This window comes from Fusarium musae, chromosome 4 (genome assembly GCF_019915245.1).
Source record: "Fusarium musae strain F31 chromosome 4, whole genome shotgun sequence".
NCBI lineage: Eukaryota > Fungi > Ascomycota > Sordariomycetes > Hypocreales > Nectriaceae > Fusarium > Fusarium musae.
The window spans coordinates 3290955-3306653 of record NC_058390.1 but is presented as its reverse complement, the minus strand read 5'-3'; the positions used below and the strand labels follow the sequence as shown (position 1 = coordinate 3306653).

The 15699-nt window shown below is 49.4% G+C and overlaps 7 protein-coding genes across 7 annotated transcripts; 3 read left to right on the top strand and 4 right to left on the bottom strand.

Annotated features, from left to right (window-relative positions):
• Window positions 1-653: 653 nt before the first annotated feature.
• J7337_005940 (uncharacterized protein) lies at window positions 654-2612 on the top strand (the record flags this gene model as incomplete). Its single annotated transcript, XM_044823611.1, has 1 exon — window positions 654-2612. The coding sequence occupies one exon, from the start codon at window positions 654-656 to the stop codon at window positions 2610-2612; it is 1959 nt and encodes a 652-aa protein (XP_044682102.1).
• Window positions 2613-2931: 319 nt separating this feature from the next.
• On the bottom strand, window positions 2932-3824 carry PHB1 (Prohibitin-1, subunit of the prohibitin complex (Phb1p-Phb2p); the record flags this gene model as incomplete). Its single annotated transcript, XM_044823610.1, has 2 exons — window positions 2932-3444; window positions 3495-3824. The coding sequence occupies 2 exons, from the start codon at window positions 3822-3824 to the stop codon at window positions 2932-2934; spliced, it is 843 nt and encodes a 280-aa protein (XP_044682101.1).
• A 395-nt stretch (window positions 3825-4219) lies between these two features.
• QCR8 (ubiquinol--cytochrome-c reductase subunit 8) lies at window positions 4220-4944 on the top strand (the record flags this gene model as incomplete). The annotated part of the gene is made up of 4 exons (XM_044823609.1): window positions 4220-4272; window positions 4416-4441; window positions 4657-4834; window positions 4887-4944. The coding sequence occupies 4 exons, from the start codon at window positions 4220-4222 to the stop codon at window positions 4942-4944; spliced, it is 315 nt and encodes a 104-aa protein (XP_044682100.1).
• A 534-nt stretch (window positions 4945-5478) lies between these two features.
• J7337_005937 (uncharacterized protein) lies at window positions 5479-6257 on the top strand (the record flags this gene model as incomplete). Its single annotated transcript, XM_044823608.1, has 2 exons — window positions 5479-5788; window positions 5842-6257. The coding sequence occupies 2 exons, from the start codon at window positions 5479-5481 to the stop codon at window positions 6255-6257; spliced, it is 726 nt and encodes a 241-aa protein (XP_044682099.1).
• Window positions 6258-7072: 815 nt separating this feature from the next.
• Window positions 7073-7584, bottom strand: J7337_005936 (uncharacterized protein; the record flags this gene model as incomplete). The annotated part of the gene is made up of 2 exons (XM_044823607.1): window positions 7073-7207; window positions 7267-7584. 2 exons carry the CDS (start codon window positions 7582-7584, stop codon window positions 7073-7075), a joined length of 453 nt encoding a protein of 150 aa, XP_044682098.1.
• Window positions 7585-9341: 1757 nt separating this feature from the next.
• On the bottom strand, window positions 9342-10877 carry J7337_005935 (uncharacterized protein; the record flags this gene model as incomplete). Its single annotated transcript, XM_044823606.1, has 1 exon — window positions 9342-10877. The coding sequence occupies one exon, from the start codon at window positions 10875-10877 to the stop codon at window positions 9342-9344; it is 1536 nt and encodes a 511-aa protein (XP_044682097.1).
• Window positions 10878-13066: 2189 nt separating this feature from the next.
• J7337_005934 (uncharacterized protein) lies at window positions 13067-14077 on the bottom strand (the record flags this gene model as incomplete). Its single annotated transcript, XM_044823605.1, has 2 exons — window positions 13067-13218; window positions 13285-14077. The coding sequence occupies 2 exons, from the start codon at window positions 14075-14077 to the stop codon at window positions 13067-13069; spliced, it is 945 nt and encodes a 314-aa protein (XP_044682096.1).
• Between the last annotated feature and the right edge of the window lie 1622 nt (window positions 14078-15699).

The window sequence follows — 15699 nt, the reverse complement described above, 5'->3', positions numbered from 1 at the left end:
ATGGAAGTTTATCGCGATAAGAGAGCCAGATCTGTTTCAGTATGTGGTTAGAACCACCTAGTACACACAGTCAGCTGTATTCCTATAATTCTAGGTGTGGTTATTACAAAGAACCAAAAGTCCATCCCTTGTTCCAGTTGGTATGAAGCGTCATGGCTTACGAGCCTCTAAAATCATGGCGGAGTTCAGCACTTAGAGTGCGCAAGGTACATCTAAAAGTGGACCTCGCCTTGAGAGCAACCGCTTGAGAGCTGAAAGCTTAGGTAGGCTACCTGTATCTCTCTTTCAAGCTGAGCCTCATCACTACATCAAAGGCTTCATACAGTTAATGCAATCTCAATTGAATCAACGACGATAATTTAGTTCTTTTCTCTTCTGGCCCCTTCGACCTTTCAAGAAGCTCGCGTGCATTCATATCAGCACGGTCTTCCCTTCAACCTCTCCACCACAACTCACCTCACTGCAGTGGATAACCTTCTATTATTTCGTCTCACCAAGCACAACCACCCTAAACCTGGCTCCAACCTCTAACCACGATTCATCCATTCACGCTCAACCATCTCGCTAGTATCGTTAGAAGCTCGCATGATCACGAATTCCGGCACAAAGCTCATATTGAGAAACCCTCAACGTCACTTTGAGGTGTCGTCACCATGAGTTTATTTAAACACATCCCCTGTCCCAAGGGCGATGATTGCGCAGCGAGCCTCTGTCCATTCAACCATCCAAAGGAGAAATATGAACCGCCGTCGCAAGGACTCTCATCAGATGACACGAGCAATGAGACCACCGCAGCAAACCAAGATGTACCACGCAAGCGCGTGAGGACAGATCCCTTTCATCCGCCTCCTTCACCTAAAACCCCCCAGGATGGGGCACCCAGCTCTTCTGGAACATCTCGTGGAGTTCCAACGGATGATATCCCAAAGCCTGTAGCCAAGAAGCTTGAAACAGCAGCTCGAACAGTCTCTCCCCCACCGCTGAAACGGAAAATGGACACTCAAGATCACACTTCAAAACCTTCTTCAAAGATTGCCAAAACAAGTCATTCTGCTATTGAATCACATCCATCTTCTGCCCGGAAACTTGTACCAGCAAAGCCCAAGAAGGCCGAGACACTGAATCCGAGACTCCTTAAACGATTGCCTGCTGCTCACGACATCCGTCTCAGACTAGTCAAAATGCTTCACCAGGAACTTACCCGTCTCAACAAAGAACTCAAAGCTAAGATCAAGAAAGACGAGACGAGACTTCTACTATCAGATCAAGATCTTATCGTCAGAACTCTAGACGAAGAGGAATACGTTGCCGTCCACAAGACCGCTGTGTATTCTAACGTCATGAAAAACAAAGTCATGCAACACAAACGAATGAAGGTTGATCAGTGGAAGACCGAGAGAGAGGACGAAATAAAGAAGAAGGAACTCGAAGCAGCTGGAAAAGATCCCAACGAGAAGCCCACGGAAATCAAGACCGGCCTGACCCCTGCTCAGGAGGTTGAGCTTACGAAACGCATTTTGACTCCCATCGATAAGCTAACAAATCATGGTTACGTTGCTAGTATACCTTCAGAAGCTGATATTGAAAAGGGGAGACAAGGTGTAGCAACAGCCGCAGGATGGGAGAAATGTGACCGTTGCCAACAACGCTTCCAGGTCTTTCCTGGAAGACGTGAAGAAGACGGCGCACTCACTTCTGGTGGAACATGTACGTTCCACTGGGGAAAGACCTTCATCGCCCCCAAGGCTCCGGGCGACAACAATAGGCAGCCCAAACGATATCAGTGTTGTGGACAAGAAGTCGGCGACTCTGTTGGCTGCTTCACTCGTGATCACCACGTGTTCAAGACCTCAGATCCCAAGAGACTTGCCTCGGTGCTTAACTTTGCAGAAACTCCCGAGAATCCTATCGTGCCTACGGACAGAGCAGTGGCTTTTGATTGCGAGATGGGTTATACAGTTTATGGCATGGAACTTATCCGTCTAACTGCAACATCATGGCCGACAGGCGAGGAACTGCTAGATGTCCTGGTTCGACCATTGGGAGAAATACTCGATCTCAATTCGCGATACTCTGGTGTCTGGCCAGACGACCTCGCTCAAGCTGAATCATGGACCGCGGGCAAGTCGATGAAGCCAACTAAGAGTGGCGACGACGATGTGAGCGAAGACGGCGAGCTGAAGCATAAGAAGAAGCAGCTGAAGATCGTCTCATCTCCAGAAGTTGCCAGAGACCTACTATTTCAACTGATCTCCCCCACTACGCCCCTGATCGGACATGGTCTTGAGAACGATCTCAACTCAGTCCGTATTGTGCACCCAACACTAATTGACACCGTACTGCTCTTCCCCCACAAGGCTGGTTTGCCATATCGGTATAGTCTGAAGATGCTCATGGATGTTCATCTCAACCGTAAGATTCAACAGGAAACGGGCCCGAAGATGGTAGGCCATGATTCTGCTGAAGATGCAAGGGCAGCAGGAGACCTAGTTCGTCTCAAGATCAGGAATGAATGGATGGATATGCAGAGAGAGGGTTGGAAATTGGTGGATGGTAATTTCGTGGCTCCTGGGAAAGCTTCAGGACTGACGGAGGCGTTCATTGAGGCATAGTTCTTGAGCCTGGGAACCATATTCAAGACAGGTGAATACACATGTGAAAATTCATGGTACTGGAGAGCATTGGCATCATAGATATTGAGGTGTTCTGGATTTTGGTCACTGCTCAGCTTAGTTATTGCTGTTTTGGAACGGGAGAAGCCGTGAAGCCACCGGCGATTATACATTGCGAGATAGGGTTGACATTCCCGTCTGGTCTCGTTCTAGAAATACATAGTTGGCGCTCATGAATAACTGCTTTCATCGCCAACGATAAGCGGGGATTTCCCTGTCATTTCCTCAATATCCTTCACATTATACAAAGTCCGTTACTTTAAGCCCTGCCCACTGACAACAGGTACTGGCCACCCTGCTTTCCGCTTCCACCAGGTAGGTAGGCGACGTTGGGGTTTGAAGAAAGAGTAGCAGCAATCTCGCGACTGGCCTCGATCTTTCGAATCTGAATGAGGCCGTCACCAGCCTTCTGGATGGCCTTGCTGATAGCCTCAGCGGACTCGGACTCACCCTCGGCGCGGATGACGTTGGCTTGGCGCTCCTGCTCAGCACGCTCGACGATGAATCGTGCTCGCTCAGCATCTTGCTGGGCGATCTGCTTCTGCTCGACAGCCTTTGTGAACTCACGTCCGAAGGTCATGTGGGTGATGGAAACATCCTCAAGAGCGATGTTGAACTCGGCAGCACGGAGAGTAAGGTCGTTTCGAATTCGCTCAGAGACAGCCTCTCGCTGGGTGATCAGCTCTGCGGCATCGAACTGGGCGACGATAGCCTTCAAGACTTCGTTACCAATAGAGGGGAGGACTCGCTCATCGTAATCGGCACCGAGGTTCTATAAGAATCAGTCATATGACCTGAATCAGGGGTTCTTGTTCATCTTACCTGGTAAATCTTGGGGAGAGCCTTGACATTTGGTCGGTGCAGCACTCTCAGTGTCAAGCTAACCATCTGCAAATCCTTGCTGCCTGTCGTTGTTGCGATATTCCTGGGCTTAGTGCGGACATCGAAGATGATGCTCTTCTGCAGCCAGGGAACAAGGAAATGGGTTCCTTCATTGACGACGGTCTCCTTGACACCAGACAATCTGTCGAAGATGACAGCCCGAGTTCCTCCCTTGACGTCGTATATGGACTGACTGCCTAGGAAGACGACAGCTGAAGCGGGGACCGCCATGCGGTACATGAAGTTGAGGGCTCTCGCAGCGGCCGCCATTTTGATGTGATGTGCTTAAAGTCTTATTCGGTGTATCGTTGCAAGACGTCGGTCAAGAATGGTGGTCGCTAGAACCCAAATATCGATGGGACCTGAGGCGTAACTGAAGCTGTTCGGAGTCAACGGACAGCGATGATGATTTGAAGCTCTTGGTCCACCTCTGGACAAATTCCCAGTGCGATTCGCTGGTTGGCTGCTGGATTCCTTCGGGTGGGTTGTTGCTCGGAGCTAGGCTCCTTCGGGAAAGCTCGGCTGATGGGGAAAGCCTGCGTCTGCGCTTTCCTTTCCAACCCGAGAAATCCTCAAGTGGCCCTTTTCTGCCTTTCGCCTCCAAACCGACGACTCCAAAAACCACACACGAGAGATCTCGACTTTTTCGTGCCAAATCCGCCAAAATGAGACCGACTCAGATGCTCCGAAGCGGCGCTGCCGACCCTAAGAACGGACAGTACGTGGATTGCGATTGAACGAGGGCAATTGGTGGTTCTGTTGCGTGCGGCTTTTCCAATGGTTAATGATCGAACGAACAACACCGGGCCTTCGAAATCTACCAATCGAGATGTAATTAAATGCTGACGGATTTTTCAATAGCTACCTTGGTAACTGGGGCCACTTTGGTAAGTGATTGCTCCCAAGATGTGCGAACGAGGAAACTGGATCGATGAACGCGACGGACCAACGGATAATGACGATGCACGAGGTGGAAGCAATTGGGTCAGCATAACACCAAAACTCGATGCATACGCATAACCGGTCTCGAAGTTCATTGATGGGATATTATCCGGGGCTCATCAACGTCATCGACGAAACTGGAGACTAACTCGATAATCAGGTGGTGAGAAGCAGCGTGGTATCATCACTTACGGTCTGTCCGCCAACCGACAGAACCCTTGGGCCGGTGCCTTCAACGATGCCATCTTCAACACTTTCCGCCGAACCAAGAGCCAAATCTTCTACTGGCTTCCTCCCATGATTGCCGGTTATTACATCATGAACTGGGCCGTCGAGCGGTACGTTCATGCACGGCGCTCAACCACGACAGAATACTAATTATATTTACAGAAGCGAGTATCTTAACTCCAAGGCTGGCCGTGCCGAGTTCGGTGATGAGGAGGAGTAAATTGGTTAAATTATTGGAGCAAAACCATGGCGGATGTGTTGGAGTAGGTCCTCTGGACTCATTGTACAACATCAATACCTAGATGAGGAGGTGCAATAGATGGCAGTCACACTATTTCCTTGTTATTTGGCCTTTCGACATCTATAAATTACAGTCGAATTGAAGTCTCTAGCCCAGTCACCCCATCAATGTCGTATCTCTTGATGATTCGAATCAATATCGGATCTACTGGTAATAGTCATTGCCGAGAGCATGATTGGACTGCTCGATTATAAGGTCACGTGAATACAGAAGCGTTGTACGGAACCGGCGCCACATAACGCCGAAACTCTGCGCGATAGCTCTTCTTCCGCTCGCTGGAGAAAAAAAAAGTTGGAAAATTTCGAGGTCAGTGGAGTGCTAAAAGAAAACACTGTAACTTTGCGACCACCAACATTCCCGAGGAACCTTCAATTCGCACACACAATCTCCGTGCGACTTCCAAGAATACACAAGTAATAACTTCGACGAAGCTTCCTCGAGAGAACCGCAGCAATGGCCGCCGAGAAGCCCGATAAGAAGGAGAAGAAGGACAAGAAGAGAAGCGACGAGTCCGGCGTCTCAAAGTCCAAGAAGGAGAAGAAGGATAAGAAGGACAAGAAGGAGAAGCTCGCCGCCGCCCTTGAGGAGAAGCTCCAGCAGGATGCCCCCGTCGCTGCCGCTGCTGCTGCCAACATGGACGAGGATTCTGATGCTGAAGAGGAGAAGGCCGCTGAGCTGCCTCTTGAGCGCGTTGTCGTTCCTTTCGCCCTCCCCGTGGCGGATGAGAAGGGCATGAAGAAGGTTTATAAGACCATCCGAAAGGGTATGCGACTACAGTGAACGATGTATTTCGAACAGATCGCTAACATTTCACAGCCGCCAAGAACAACACCCTGAAGCGCGGTGTCAAGGAGGTCGTCAAGACTCTCCGAAAGTCTCCCCCTTCCGCCCCCGGCAACACCTCTTTCCCCGGCGTTGTCATCATCGCCGGCGACATCTCTCCCATGGACGTCATCTCTCACCTCCCCGTGCTGTGCGAGGACCACAATGTGCCCTTCATCTTCGTCACGTCGCGCGCCGAGCTCGGCGCTGCCGCCAAGACCAAGCGCCCTACATCTGTGGTCATGATCATGGAGAAGGCCGAGGGCAAGAAGTCAAAGGACAAGTCCGCTGACAAGGACGGCGAGGATGATGGTGAGGCGTTCGGCGAGAGCTACGCGTCCCTCGTCAAGTACGTGCAGAAAGAGTATGGCAAGCAGGCTTTCTGGGTCAAGGGTGGAACCAAGTACTAGGGGGACAAGGTCTATCGACGACGCGACAGTGCCGTCATTGTAGGAAAGGTCCGAAGATGAAGAGAGAGCCGGGATCCCCAAAGATCAAGAAAGAGAAAGGGTACCCTGGAGCGGATGGTGTGGTGTGTTAGAACAAGTACAAGTCTGGATGTATTATACCAGAACATCTAGCCGGAGAACCAACGGCTGGATGAGGGCTTTGGCGGCGTTCAGGTTTAGCTATTGCATTAAAAATGGGACATGATTATCAAGGGTCCTTGAATTTGAAACATGGCAGATCTTGAGCTGTAACCTGTGAGCTCGTGATGTTGATATGTTCACGAAGTTCGCATCATTCGTCAAGCCACGGCACGCGACCCAACCTCAACACCACCACAATACACCCGAATGTGACAGCTCAATACCGAAGCATTGTCACAGCTGGACCCTTCTCTGGATACTCGACTTAGTCTGATCACATCATTGACTGGCTCTAGGACAAACCATGGCCTCGGCATAATTCGAGTCTTTGGATAACCTCAGCCACACACTAACGATTGGCAGTTGCCGCAAGGTCCCTTTATGGTAAACACATCACTTCATAAATAGCTTTCCGGCGGTCGAGTACTATGCATTCAAGTAATTGACATCACTTTATCAGTTTATAGTTTTGTTCATTTGTGTGGTATTATTTTGCCTTATTGGCTTTCTGTTATAGGTACATCGTCCCTATCCCTAGGTATTTCACACAGGCCCGAAGCCGCGGTATAACAAATTCATCACGAAAACCCTATCCCGATCGTGGGGAGATTAAGAAACCTTGGTCAAGAGAAGATTTACTCAAAAGGGTTGGTTCGGGTTCCCCACCAGGTGAGGAAGACGGAGAGACCGAGGGTCTCAACGAGCTTGGTAGCCAGGCTGACGCCGACGGTGTCGAGAGGTCGCTTCTCTACGAAGATCTGAGCAATGTACTATAGAAGGTCAGTTAGTGAGTGAATAGATGCAGTAGGAGGGAAGAGTGAAAACATACGCCGGGAGCAGAGGTAGCGAAGAAGATGAGGGATCCAAGGTAAGCAGCGCCCTTGTAGCTCAGGGTACCAGTGGCGTTGATGAGAGCACCGACACCATAAGACTGAAGAGCAGAGCCGATGAGGGAAGAGCCCCAGGCTAGAGCAGCACCGGAAGCCTCCTTAGAGCGGATAAACTCCTCCTTGGTGTTGGCAGCCTTGGCGCGCTGGTAGGTCTGGCCGAAGATGGGAGCGAGGACGGCGAGCTCAATGCCGTGGTTGAAGGCCGTGCCGAGAGCGATGGCAGAGGGCTTGACGGGGGGGAGATAGTGCAGAGACATTTTGATGTGATGAGTTGAAGAATTTAGAGATGGGTATAGCTTCAATTGGTTGGTTGAGATGAGTAGTTGAGTTGGAGTGTGAAAGATTAAGGTGGTAGGTATAAGTAAGGTAGCTGGTTGGATTGGATCCTTCACAGTATTTGTACTCTCGAGCTCGTCACAGATCTCGATCTCGCATCATTGAGAAAAGCGCTTCCGGGTGGCTTGCCCTTCCATTGCCTTGACTGTTTCTCGGGTTCTCCCCTCCTCTCATCTGCCCTTGTGTCGTCACCAGATGTGATGATGTCACCATTTGGTGAGACAAATTTCAACTCTGGACCGTTTTCCTCCATGTTCCAGCCACTGCAGCTGCTCTTCACTGCCACTAACCGATTTAATTCACTGGCCTTCACTTATTGCGGGGTGCATCTCTTATTTTTTCCTCTGCTCCCCTGCCAACTTTGTATCTGATCTGACGTTTACGTGTACGACTCAGACATGCCATCCATCCATAGCAGAGCTCACCCACTCACTCACCCACTCACTCACTCTTACATGCTCACAGCTGCTGCCCTGTCTGCAATTGGAGCTACAGGAGCTTGATCTCCTGCGGGCGGGGCAAAAGATGGGGAAGCTTGCTTGGTCTAGGCTAAGGTACTGTAGGTCCAGGTCCAGGGCCAGGGCAAGTTTCTTGGTGACCAGGGTTTGTACCAGTAGTAGCTGCTGCTGCTACCAAGTGCAGCAGAGTTCATTTCAGTTCCCGTCCATGAAAGCAAGCAAGTCTTAAGCGGGGAACAGCGCCATAACCAAATGGATCTCTAGCACAGTACTCCGTACAGACTACAGAGTACCTAGGCTTTCTCAGAAGTGAGTGACGAGTGACGATGTCACGGCGTCATCTGCACCTATTCCTTTCCTTTCCTCGGCTCTCTCTTACACACAATGAACCCCGGTCATATCAAAGCCGGCCATTGTTAACTTTTCCTTCTGCCATTGTCTCCCTTTCCAGCCGAACTCCCCTTCAGGAGTCCCCAGCTGAAAAGTGTCTGATGTGATCCGCGGAACCGAAGCCGGCCCAAAGCTTGTTTTTTATTCCCCGTTTCCAACTTCTCAGTTCAACCAAAATTCCCATCTTCAAACCTTGTAAAGCCAGTCCTGGCCTCCCGAAAACAGCCGGCTCAGCAACACATTCCGTTTCGAGCTAACCTGCAACTCTTGTCTCGGACTTTCACCACATGCCTTTGACACCAGACCCTGTCCCTGGACATCACAATTCGAGGACAGAGGATTGGGATGTCATGACGGATTCGACGTGTGATTGTGGATGGACCCTTGTTCTTTGTTTTGTGAACACAAAGCAGCTTGTGTCTAAGATAATTGGAAATATTTTGGTGCATCACAAGACGACAGCCAGCAATCCGGCACTTAACTTGGTTGCTCGAACGCTTCCAAAAGTGTTGTAACTCGAGCTTTGCCAATTTGGCGGTTACCCTAAGATTGAGAACCTAGTCTAAGGACTTATGAATAAAGACAACTGCATCATCATATATCTGACCCCAAAGTCGACGATATGCATAGGTAATATCATCAGAAGTTTACCTGAACTACCTTATGTCAAGCCACTCTCGTCGGGTCTGGGGTAACATGGCGGTTGCTCTCCCGCCACATCTACTCCGTAATAAGCGACCAGCTTTACCCACGTAATCTACAGCGACAACGAGAAATCAACTCCAAATTAAAGTACCTTATCATAAGTTATGCCTAATAAATATCATAGGTTATGCCATATGTTGACCATCTTCACCACCCCTCAGGGCTAACAACGCCCTAACATCATGAACATACTGCAGACCCTCCAGCAGCGGCACCAAATGCATCAAGTCTGTATCCGTCGGATCATTGATCCACCCCTGGATGGGAATCGCATTGTCTGACAAACGAATGTTAACAGTCTTCCCTCCGAAATCCGGCTGAGGCAGCTTACCTTGGTGAAACAGATAACTCAACGGACTGTTGTCCAGAATCATGACCTTGCTCAGGTCTGACTCGACCGAACTGAGGTCCTTGATGAAAGCGCCTTGCCGGAACGTGCAGTGCTGGCGATAGTATCGCGCCGAGAAATACTTCCTCTCCGCCTCCAGCCAGTCAATCACTGGATCTGCGTACTCCTGCACCGATGCCGTGAAAACAACCAGGTTGTACCACTTGCATACCCTCCTCAAAAACTCGTCGCAATACGGTCGCTTGTTAACCCAGTATAGAATCGGATGCTGCGGTCCAATCGATGTCTGCCCACCAACCCCCACATATGTTGTGTTCAAGCGCACTTCAACCATGTGTCCGGTACTCATCCTGCCGCCCTTGGACATGCTGTGTATCAAGGTTTCGTCTAGATCTAGAATCAGGGTCTTCTGCGGGCTCGTCGGTGGTTCGAGGTTGATATATGACGGCTGCCTGCGTGGGATCAAAGGTCGAGGTGGTGCCGGTGTCTTAGGGTACTTGGTGAGCGCTGCAATGGGGGAAGTGGGAGATTTCAGATGCGCCGAGAGGTCGCCGCCGCCCAAATCACTAGCCTTTGTTCGCGCGACTGCCGATTGCGTTTTCCTATGCTTCCGCTGCCTGAGATCTTCGTCGCTGTTGAGCTTGATGCGAATTGACCTTCTCGTCGGACCGGTTTCCTCTGCAGGCTGTAGTGACTTTGATCGTGCGTGTCGACTGAGACTGCCAGACCGCGATCCATCCGATTCCGATTCCGATGAGAGGCCTGATGACGTCGATGACGATGATACGGGCCTCGGTCTTGGTGCTAGCTTCCTATATCCTGTAGTCCTGCCATAGTCTTTTTCAGAAACATTTTCAGATTCTTCCATGATCTTATGTCGAGGTCCGTGCAATCCAAATAGTTTTCCGAGCTGTGTAAAGGGTGCGAAGTTGCCGTATTCGTCATAGAAACATGCAATGAGATAGACACCTGGAGATGCCAGTGTCGCAAGAACCCATCTAATAGAACCAATAATGCTGGAAGCAAAGCGTCGAGGGATAGAGTGCCACCATGAACTTCGTTTTTGGCTGTCGCCTGTGTCGTTGAGCAATGGTGTACTCTCGTCAGCCGGCTTTTCGGTGAATCGCGATTCGTCGATAGTATCCTGGGCAAAGGATTCGGTCTCGTGACCGGAGAGTCTGTCGTCGCCGTGCTGGTCTTCGGAGGCCAATCCAATTGTACCAATGGGACCTCCTCCTATGCTGTTCGATCGAGATTGAGTTGGACTTGGGGGCGGCGATACGCGGGCCGTTAGGATGTTGAGGGAGTTCATCGCCACAGGCTATCGCATTCCATGAGGTAGAAGAAGCAGTTCAGGGGATACGTTCGAGTCTTCAAGGTTGGTGCAAAGAGTTCGGAATTCTGTGACGGCGGACGGAAAGAAGGGAAACAGTCCCGAGGAACGGATCGTCGGGCTATTGGCCGGCCTGGTTTCGCGGGAAGGAGAAGCCGTCGATACAAAAGCTGATTGACAGGAAGTGAAACGAATGTCAAGAAGGCATCGAATGCGTGCGGCCAAGCGAGAAAAAATAAGGATAGAGGCGAGGACTAGGACAGGGGCGCAGTACAATCGCGATGGTAGGGCCAGGGAATGTACATACAAAATGGCCGAATGATAAAAGAGTGCCAGGGAGGAATTAACAAGGACACTTTTCGCACGACAAAGCCCAAGCAGCAGAAACAAATGCAATCCAAAAGTACAGATGTCTTGAGTGATGAGACGATCAGGTTAGCCTGGTCTAGTAACCTGTCGGTTGGTTGTATAGACTGCTAGACAAGACAAGGCAAGGCAAGACAGAGAGCAAAGACAAGCCGCCCTCGCACGGTTGTCAGCGAGTACTGTAGTTATCAACTGTTTCGTGGCGTTGAGAGGGGAGCTGGCTGCTGGAGAGAGTTCTAAGGCTGGGGAGCCTTTTGTTGGTCAACTAAGTTAGGTCCAAGATCGGGTTCTTCCAAGCTAGAAATAAGCAGCCCTGCAGCGCTAGTTGTAAAACAGTAGCAAGTACGTAAGTATAGCGGGCTATCGACGGGTGAGGCGGGGAGTCTGTCCTTTTTTTCTTCTAGCTCGTGAGAGACAAGAACAAAGAAGCCCGTGGCGATTGATTGCTGGAGAGGAATAAAGATAAGACTGGATGAGGGGGGCAAGTTTACGAGCCGCTTTGAGCGCGCGCAAAGAGAGCGTAAGGGATCTGGTCAAATCAGATCAATCCAGAAAGGAGTGAGTAGATCACAAAGGGAGTGAGATGTGAGAGAATTCGCTGATGGGTGGCTCGATTGACGACGGATGATGGTTGAGAGGGATGGCACGTGTTGGGGATTGAGGTGCCGAGATGCTGGGGAACTGCCAGGCTTTGGAGTGGAGGCTCCAGCCTGCGAACTCGAGTTTCTAGGCTGCTTTCAGTGCATCACTGGTCCCTGCTACAGTAGCGCTACAGGGGTTATTGGATACCGCGGCTCGTATCAATCACATATGCTCTCCATTACAGAATTCCCAACTTTTATGTCCTCCACTATCATAAATGACCGGGCTACCTAGGTCTTTGTCTGGGTCAGAAGACTTGAGACCGTACATCAGTCGAGAAACAAAACAGTATAAGATCCTACCAAGTTTATTTCAACTTCTCTTGATGCTGCAAGTACTGTCTAAGTCTTTTTGTAACCTTAGGACATGACCTTGTCATAGGTGAGCTTTATGCCACCCCCTTAGCCAACGGCGTATTACAATAAAAGACTTCTTCCACAAAGCAACTACAATCAACGCAAGTCTTCCTTTTGTTTCCCAAACAGCTCATGCCACCGCAGTGATCTTGTTTCCTCCTCATAACAGCTTCGCTATTGGTCTTCCTCAGATCCATCATCTGGCTCAGCTTTCACTGCCCAGGTCTCTGCTTGCAATATCCCTTCCTGGCGTATCTGCCACAGCGATGTAGGATCAATCACACCATCAGGCAAACGGAGATGATGGATAGCATCGCCATGAGAGATTATTTCGCCCTCCACTCGTTCGATCCTGCAAAGGAGTTGATGAGAGTCGCATTGGCCAACATATCCTTGATGAGAATTACATGTGCAGACAACTTTCTGCCATGTCTCAACCACCTCTTCACTGAAGTCGAACTCGCGTGTTCCTCGCCATGTGAGAGTCGCTGAGCCATGTACCTTGATGCCCTCATCTTCATTCTTGTGGAAGATGACCGCACTAGCATCGTCGCGAGAACAGTGCCAGATCGCGAAGCTCTTCAAATGCTGCATCTTCTGCGCAACTCGGCCAGCATTCACCAAAAAGTCAGATATACGGCCCCGAGACCCTTTCGTCATGAGCGGCGTTGTGAGTATCAGCGATCGGAGTCGAGGCCAGTCACTCATCATCTTGCAAGCTGTGAAGAAGTCTTGAGCATCGATCATGAACGACACAGAGAGATGTTCGAGGTTACGGCTTGATCGGCAAATGCTTCCCCCAGCTCATATCTTGTATGCCGGCGGGTCTCTATTTGCATGGATGCCACAATAATGGTCGAGTTCACGTTCCTCCGAGTAGCTTCCATGATCTGTTCGTTGAAATCCTCGAAAATGGTCACTGATCTGATGTGCTGCGGCCATGTGGGAAGCCCATCCTGTAAACCTATTGCACAAGAGTGTTAGATGCCGGGACATGCCTATCGTGTCTGCCGTTGACTTACTCTGGTCATAACTCGAGCCAAGTGAATTTGGTATGTGGAACAGAACCCGCCACGGCTCGTAGTTGATACTCTCGAGATTTGGGAACTTCTTTAGCAATTCGGAGAGCGCGACGCGGTCGATTTCACGTCGCATCTGTCGGCGGATCACGACCCCTTTAATTGCTGGAACTTTTGAGAGTCTCTTGCCGCTGATCTTTGGAATGATTGTGCTGAACAGCTGATGAACAGCTGCTGGCGTTGGAGGCGTCACCTGCTTCCCTCTGAACCAGCCGTGGACTGGATCATGCAAAACTATCTGCTTCTCAAGAAAATTTACATCATTTTCGTACTCGAATCCGTAAAGATGGTTCTTGAAGCAGTGATCCGGGTCAGACGGTGAGTACGCATTGAGCTCCAACGTTATATGATGTGTAGGCCTCCAGGTTGCGAGCGCTTTGGTCAGCTTTCGTAGTGCCTCTTTGATGAGCCTCACAGGGACAAATGGAGGGATATATCCCGGACACTGGCTACATCTATAGAGAGGAAGCTGAATGTTGAGGTAAACTCTGCGAATGAGGTGCCTTTGCAGAATGATTGTTTCCAGGCCTTCGGCGGATGCTCCGCCCAACTCAAGTCGATTAAGATTTTTTGATGCAATAATGGCATGCCATTCTTTACAGACAGTGGACGCACAACTCCATCGTCTTTGACTAGAGATATCCTCTAGGATCATGCGGCGGATCTCTTGAGGGAGAAGAGCCCAACTCGAGTGGGAGGCCTTCTCAGCTCGTGTCTGGCTACGGAGCGTCACCATGATGACAGATAAGGTTTGTACATGAAGATGAGGAGAAGAGGGAGAAAAGTAGCAACAGACTGTTTGAAAGGCCTTGTATCTGAGTTTGTAAAAATATCGGATTTATTGTCATAAACTTTGTAGACACTGAGCATACCTACTCGGGGGGGGGGGACATCTATTAAAGGGAGGAAAGAGCATCTACTTTATTTGATCACCCCTGGCATCCTGCCCTTTAGGCTGACATGATATTATTGATTAAAAATAACCGTGATAGTCCTTTTCTGTCTACTAACTGATGTCCAAAAACACCCCCTCTCGCGTAGGTAAGGTAGTTCATCAAGCTGTGAGGTTATTGGCACATGGAAAGGCTGCTATGGTTTGTAGATGCTAAAAAGCTTCATGTGAAGAACCAGAAAAATCAATATCAGCCATCCAACTGCCGACATATTATGAAGAAGAAATCATCATAGTGGTTAATGTTGATAGAATTGAGTATTCCACTTACACAAAGCGCTTATATCTGTACTTATGCATGGAATAAGATGATCTCAGCTACTGTCCCGCTTAGACGAACTGACACAAGAGTTAATATATGGATAAACCATACTTGTAAAGGTCTCATCAAGCATGTTAGTTGTTGCATGTTCTGGTCCTCTAATAGATAAACGATAAATCGTGTCGCCGTGTCTTTCATAGGGCGGCTGTAGGTTGACAAGGGTTGGGAGCAAGGGCATCTTATTAGACCTGGCCAGGTTGTGGATCTGTCGGGTTTGCATGTTCGTTTCGTTTTCGTATCTAGAATTTGCAAATGGCCGGTTGGTTCTGGACGGTGTGACTCTTTGCATGTGAAGAGGAGTACCCTTGTTGATCTGGTAAATATATGCCATGGTATGTCTGATACTGAGCAGCATTTGGCACTTGAGACATGAGAAACCTCTGCCCTCAACTGCTGAGGTAGATGAGTCCCATACAGCGATGGCGAAACGTGATAAAAAGAATAAATAAAAACCCATCCTGCCGACGTGAGGACTTATTATTATGGTCGTCCGTTTGGAAGGCGTTGAGTGAAAAGGCCAACACCAAGAAATACAGCAGGACGGTTATGATAAGTCATTCTTGTGCATCGAATATGTCACTGAAATAATTGTGTTTGATTGGTTTTAACGAACCAGCTTGATCACTTTCTTGGCAATAAAGCAATAGATCGAGCTTCGGAAGATCACTCCGTAATGCCTTGAACATTGCCAGCTCATCAACTTCCATTCTTGAAGTTAGTGACAGCTCATACATAGATGATGGCGGTGAGTCCAACCCTCCAAGAGTGACAGCGAATATTGATAAATTTCATGTATCCCACCTTTGATTGCAAATCTGTGGTATTCTCCCAAGATTCTTTCGATAACCAAATTCATCGAATTAGTGCTACCCGACGTCTTAGTAGAATCTGCCCCTGTCCCATTGTCGTCATGGCCTGCACTCGGGGCTCGGGGTATAGCCCCACAAAGCGACAAGGCTGATGGCCCCCACCCGGACCTGAAGCCTTGCACAAAAAAAGGCTCCGATGCGAGGAGGAATTGATTGACTCATATTCACAAACCGTACAATTCGTTCCAAGCAACGATCGTTTTGCCTGTTCAACA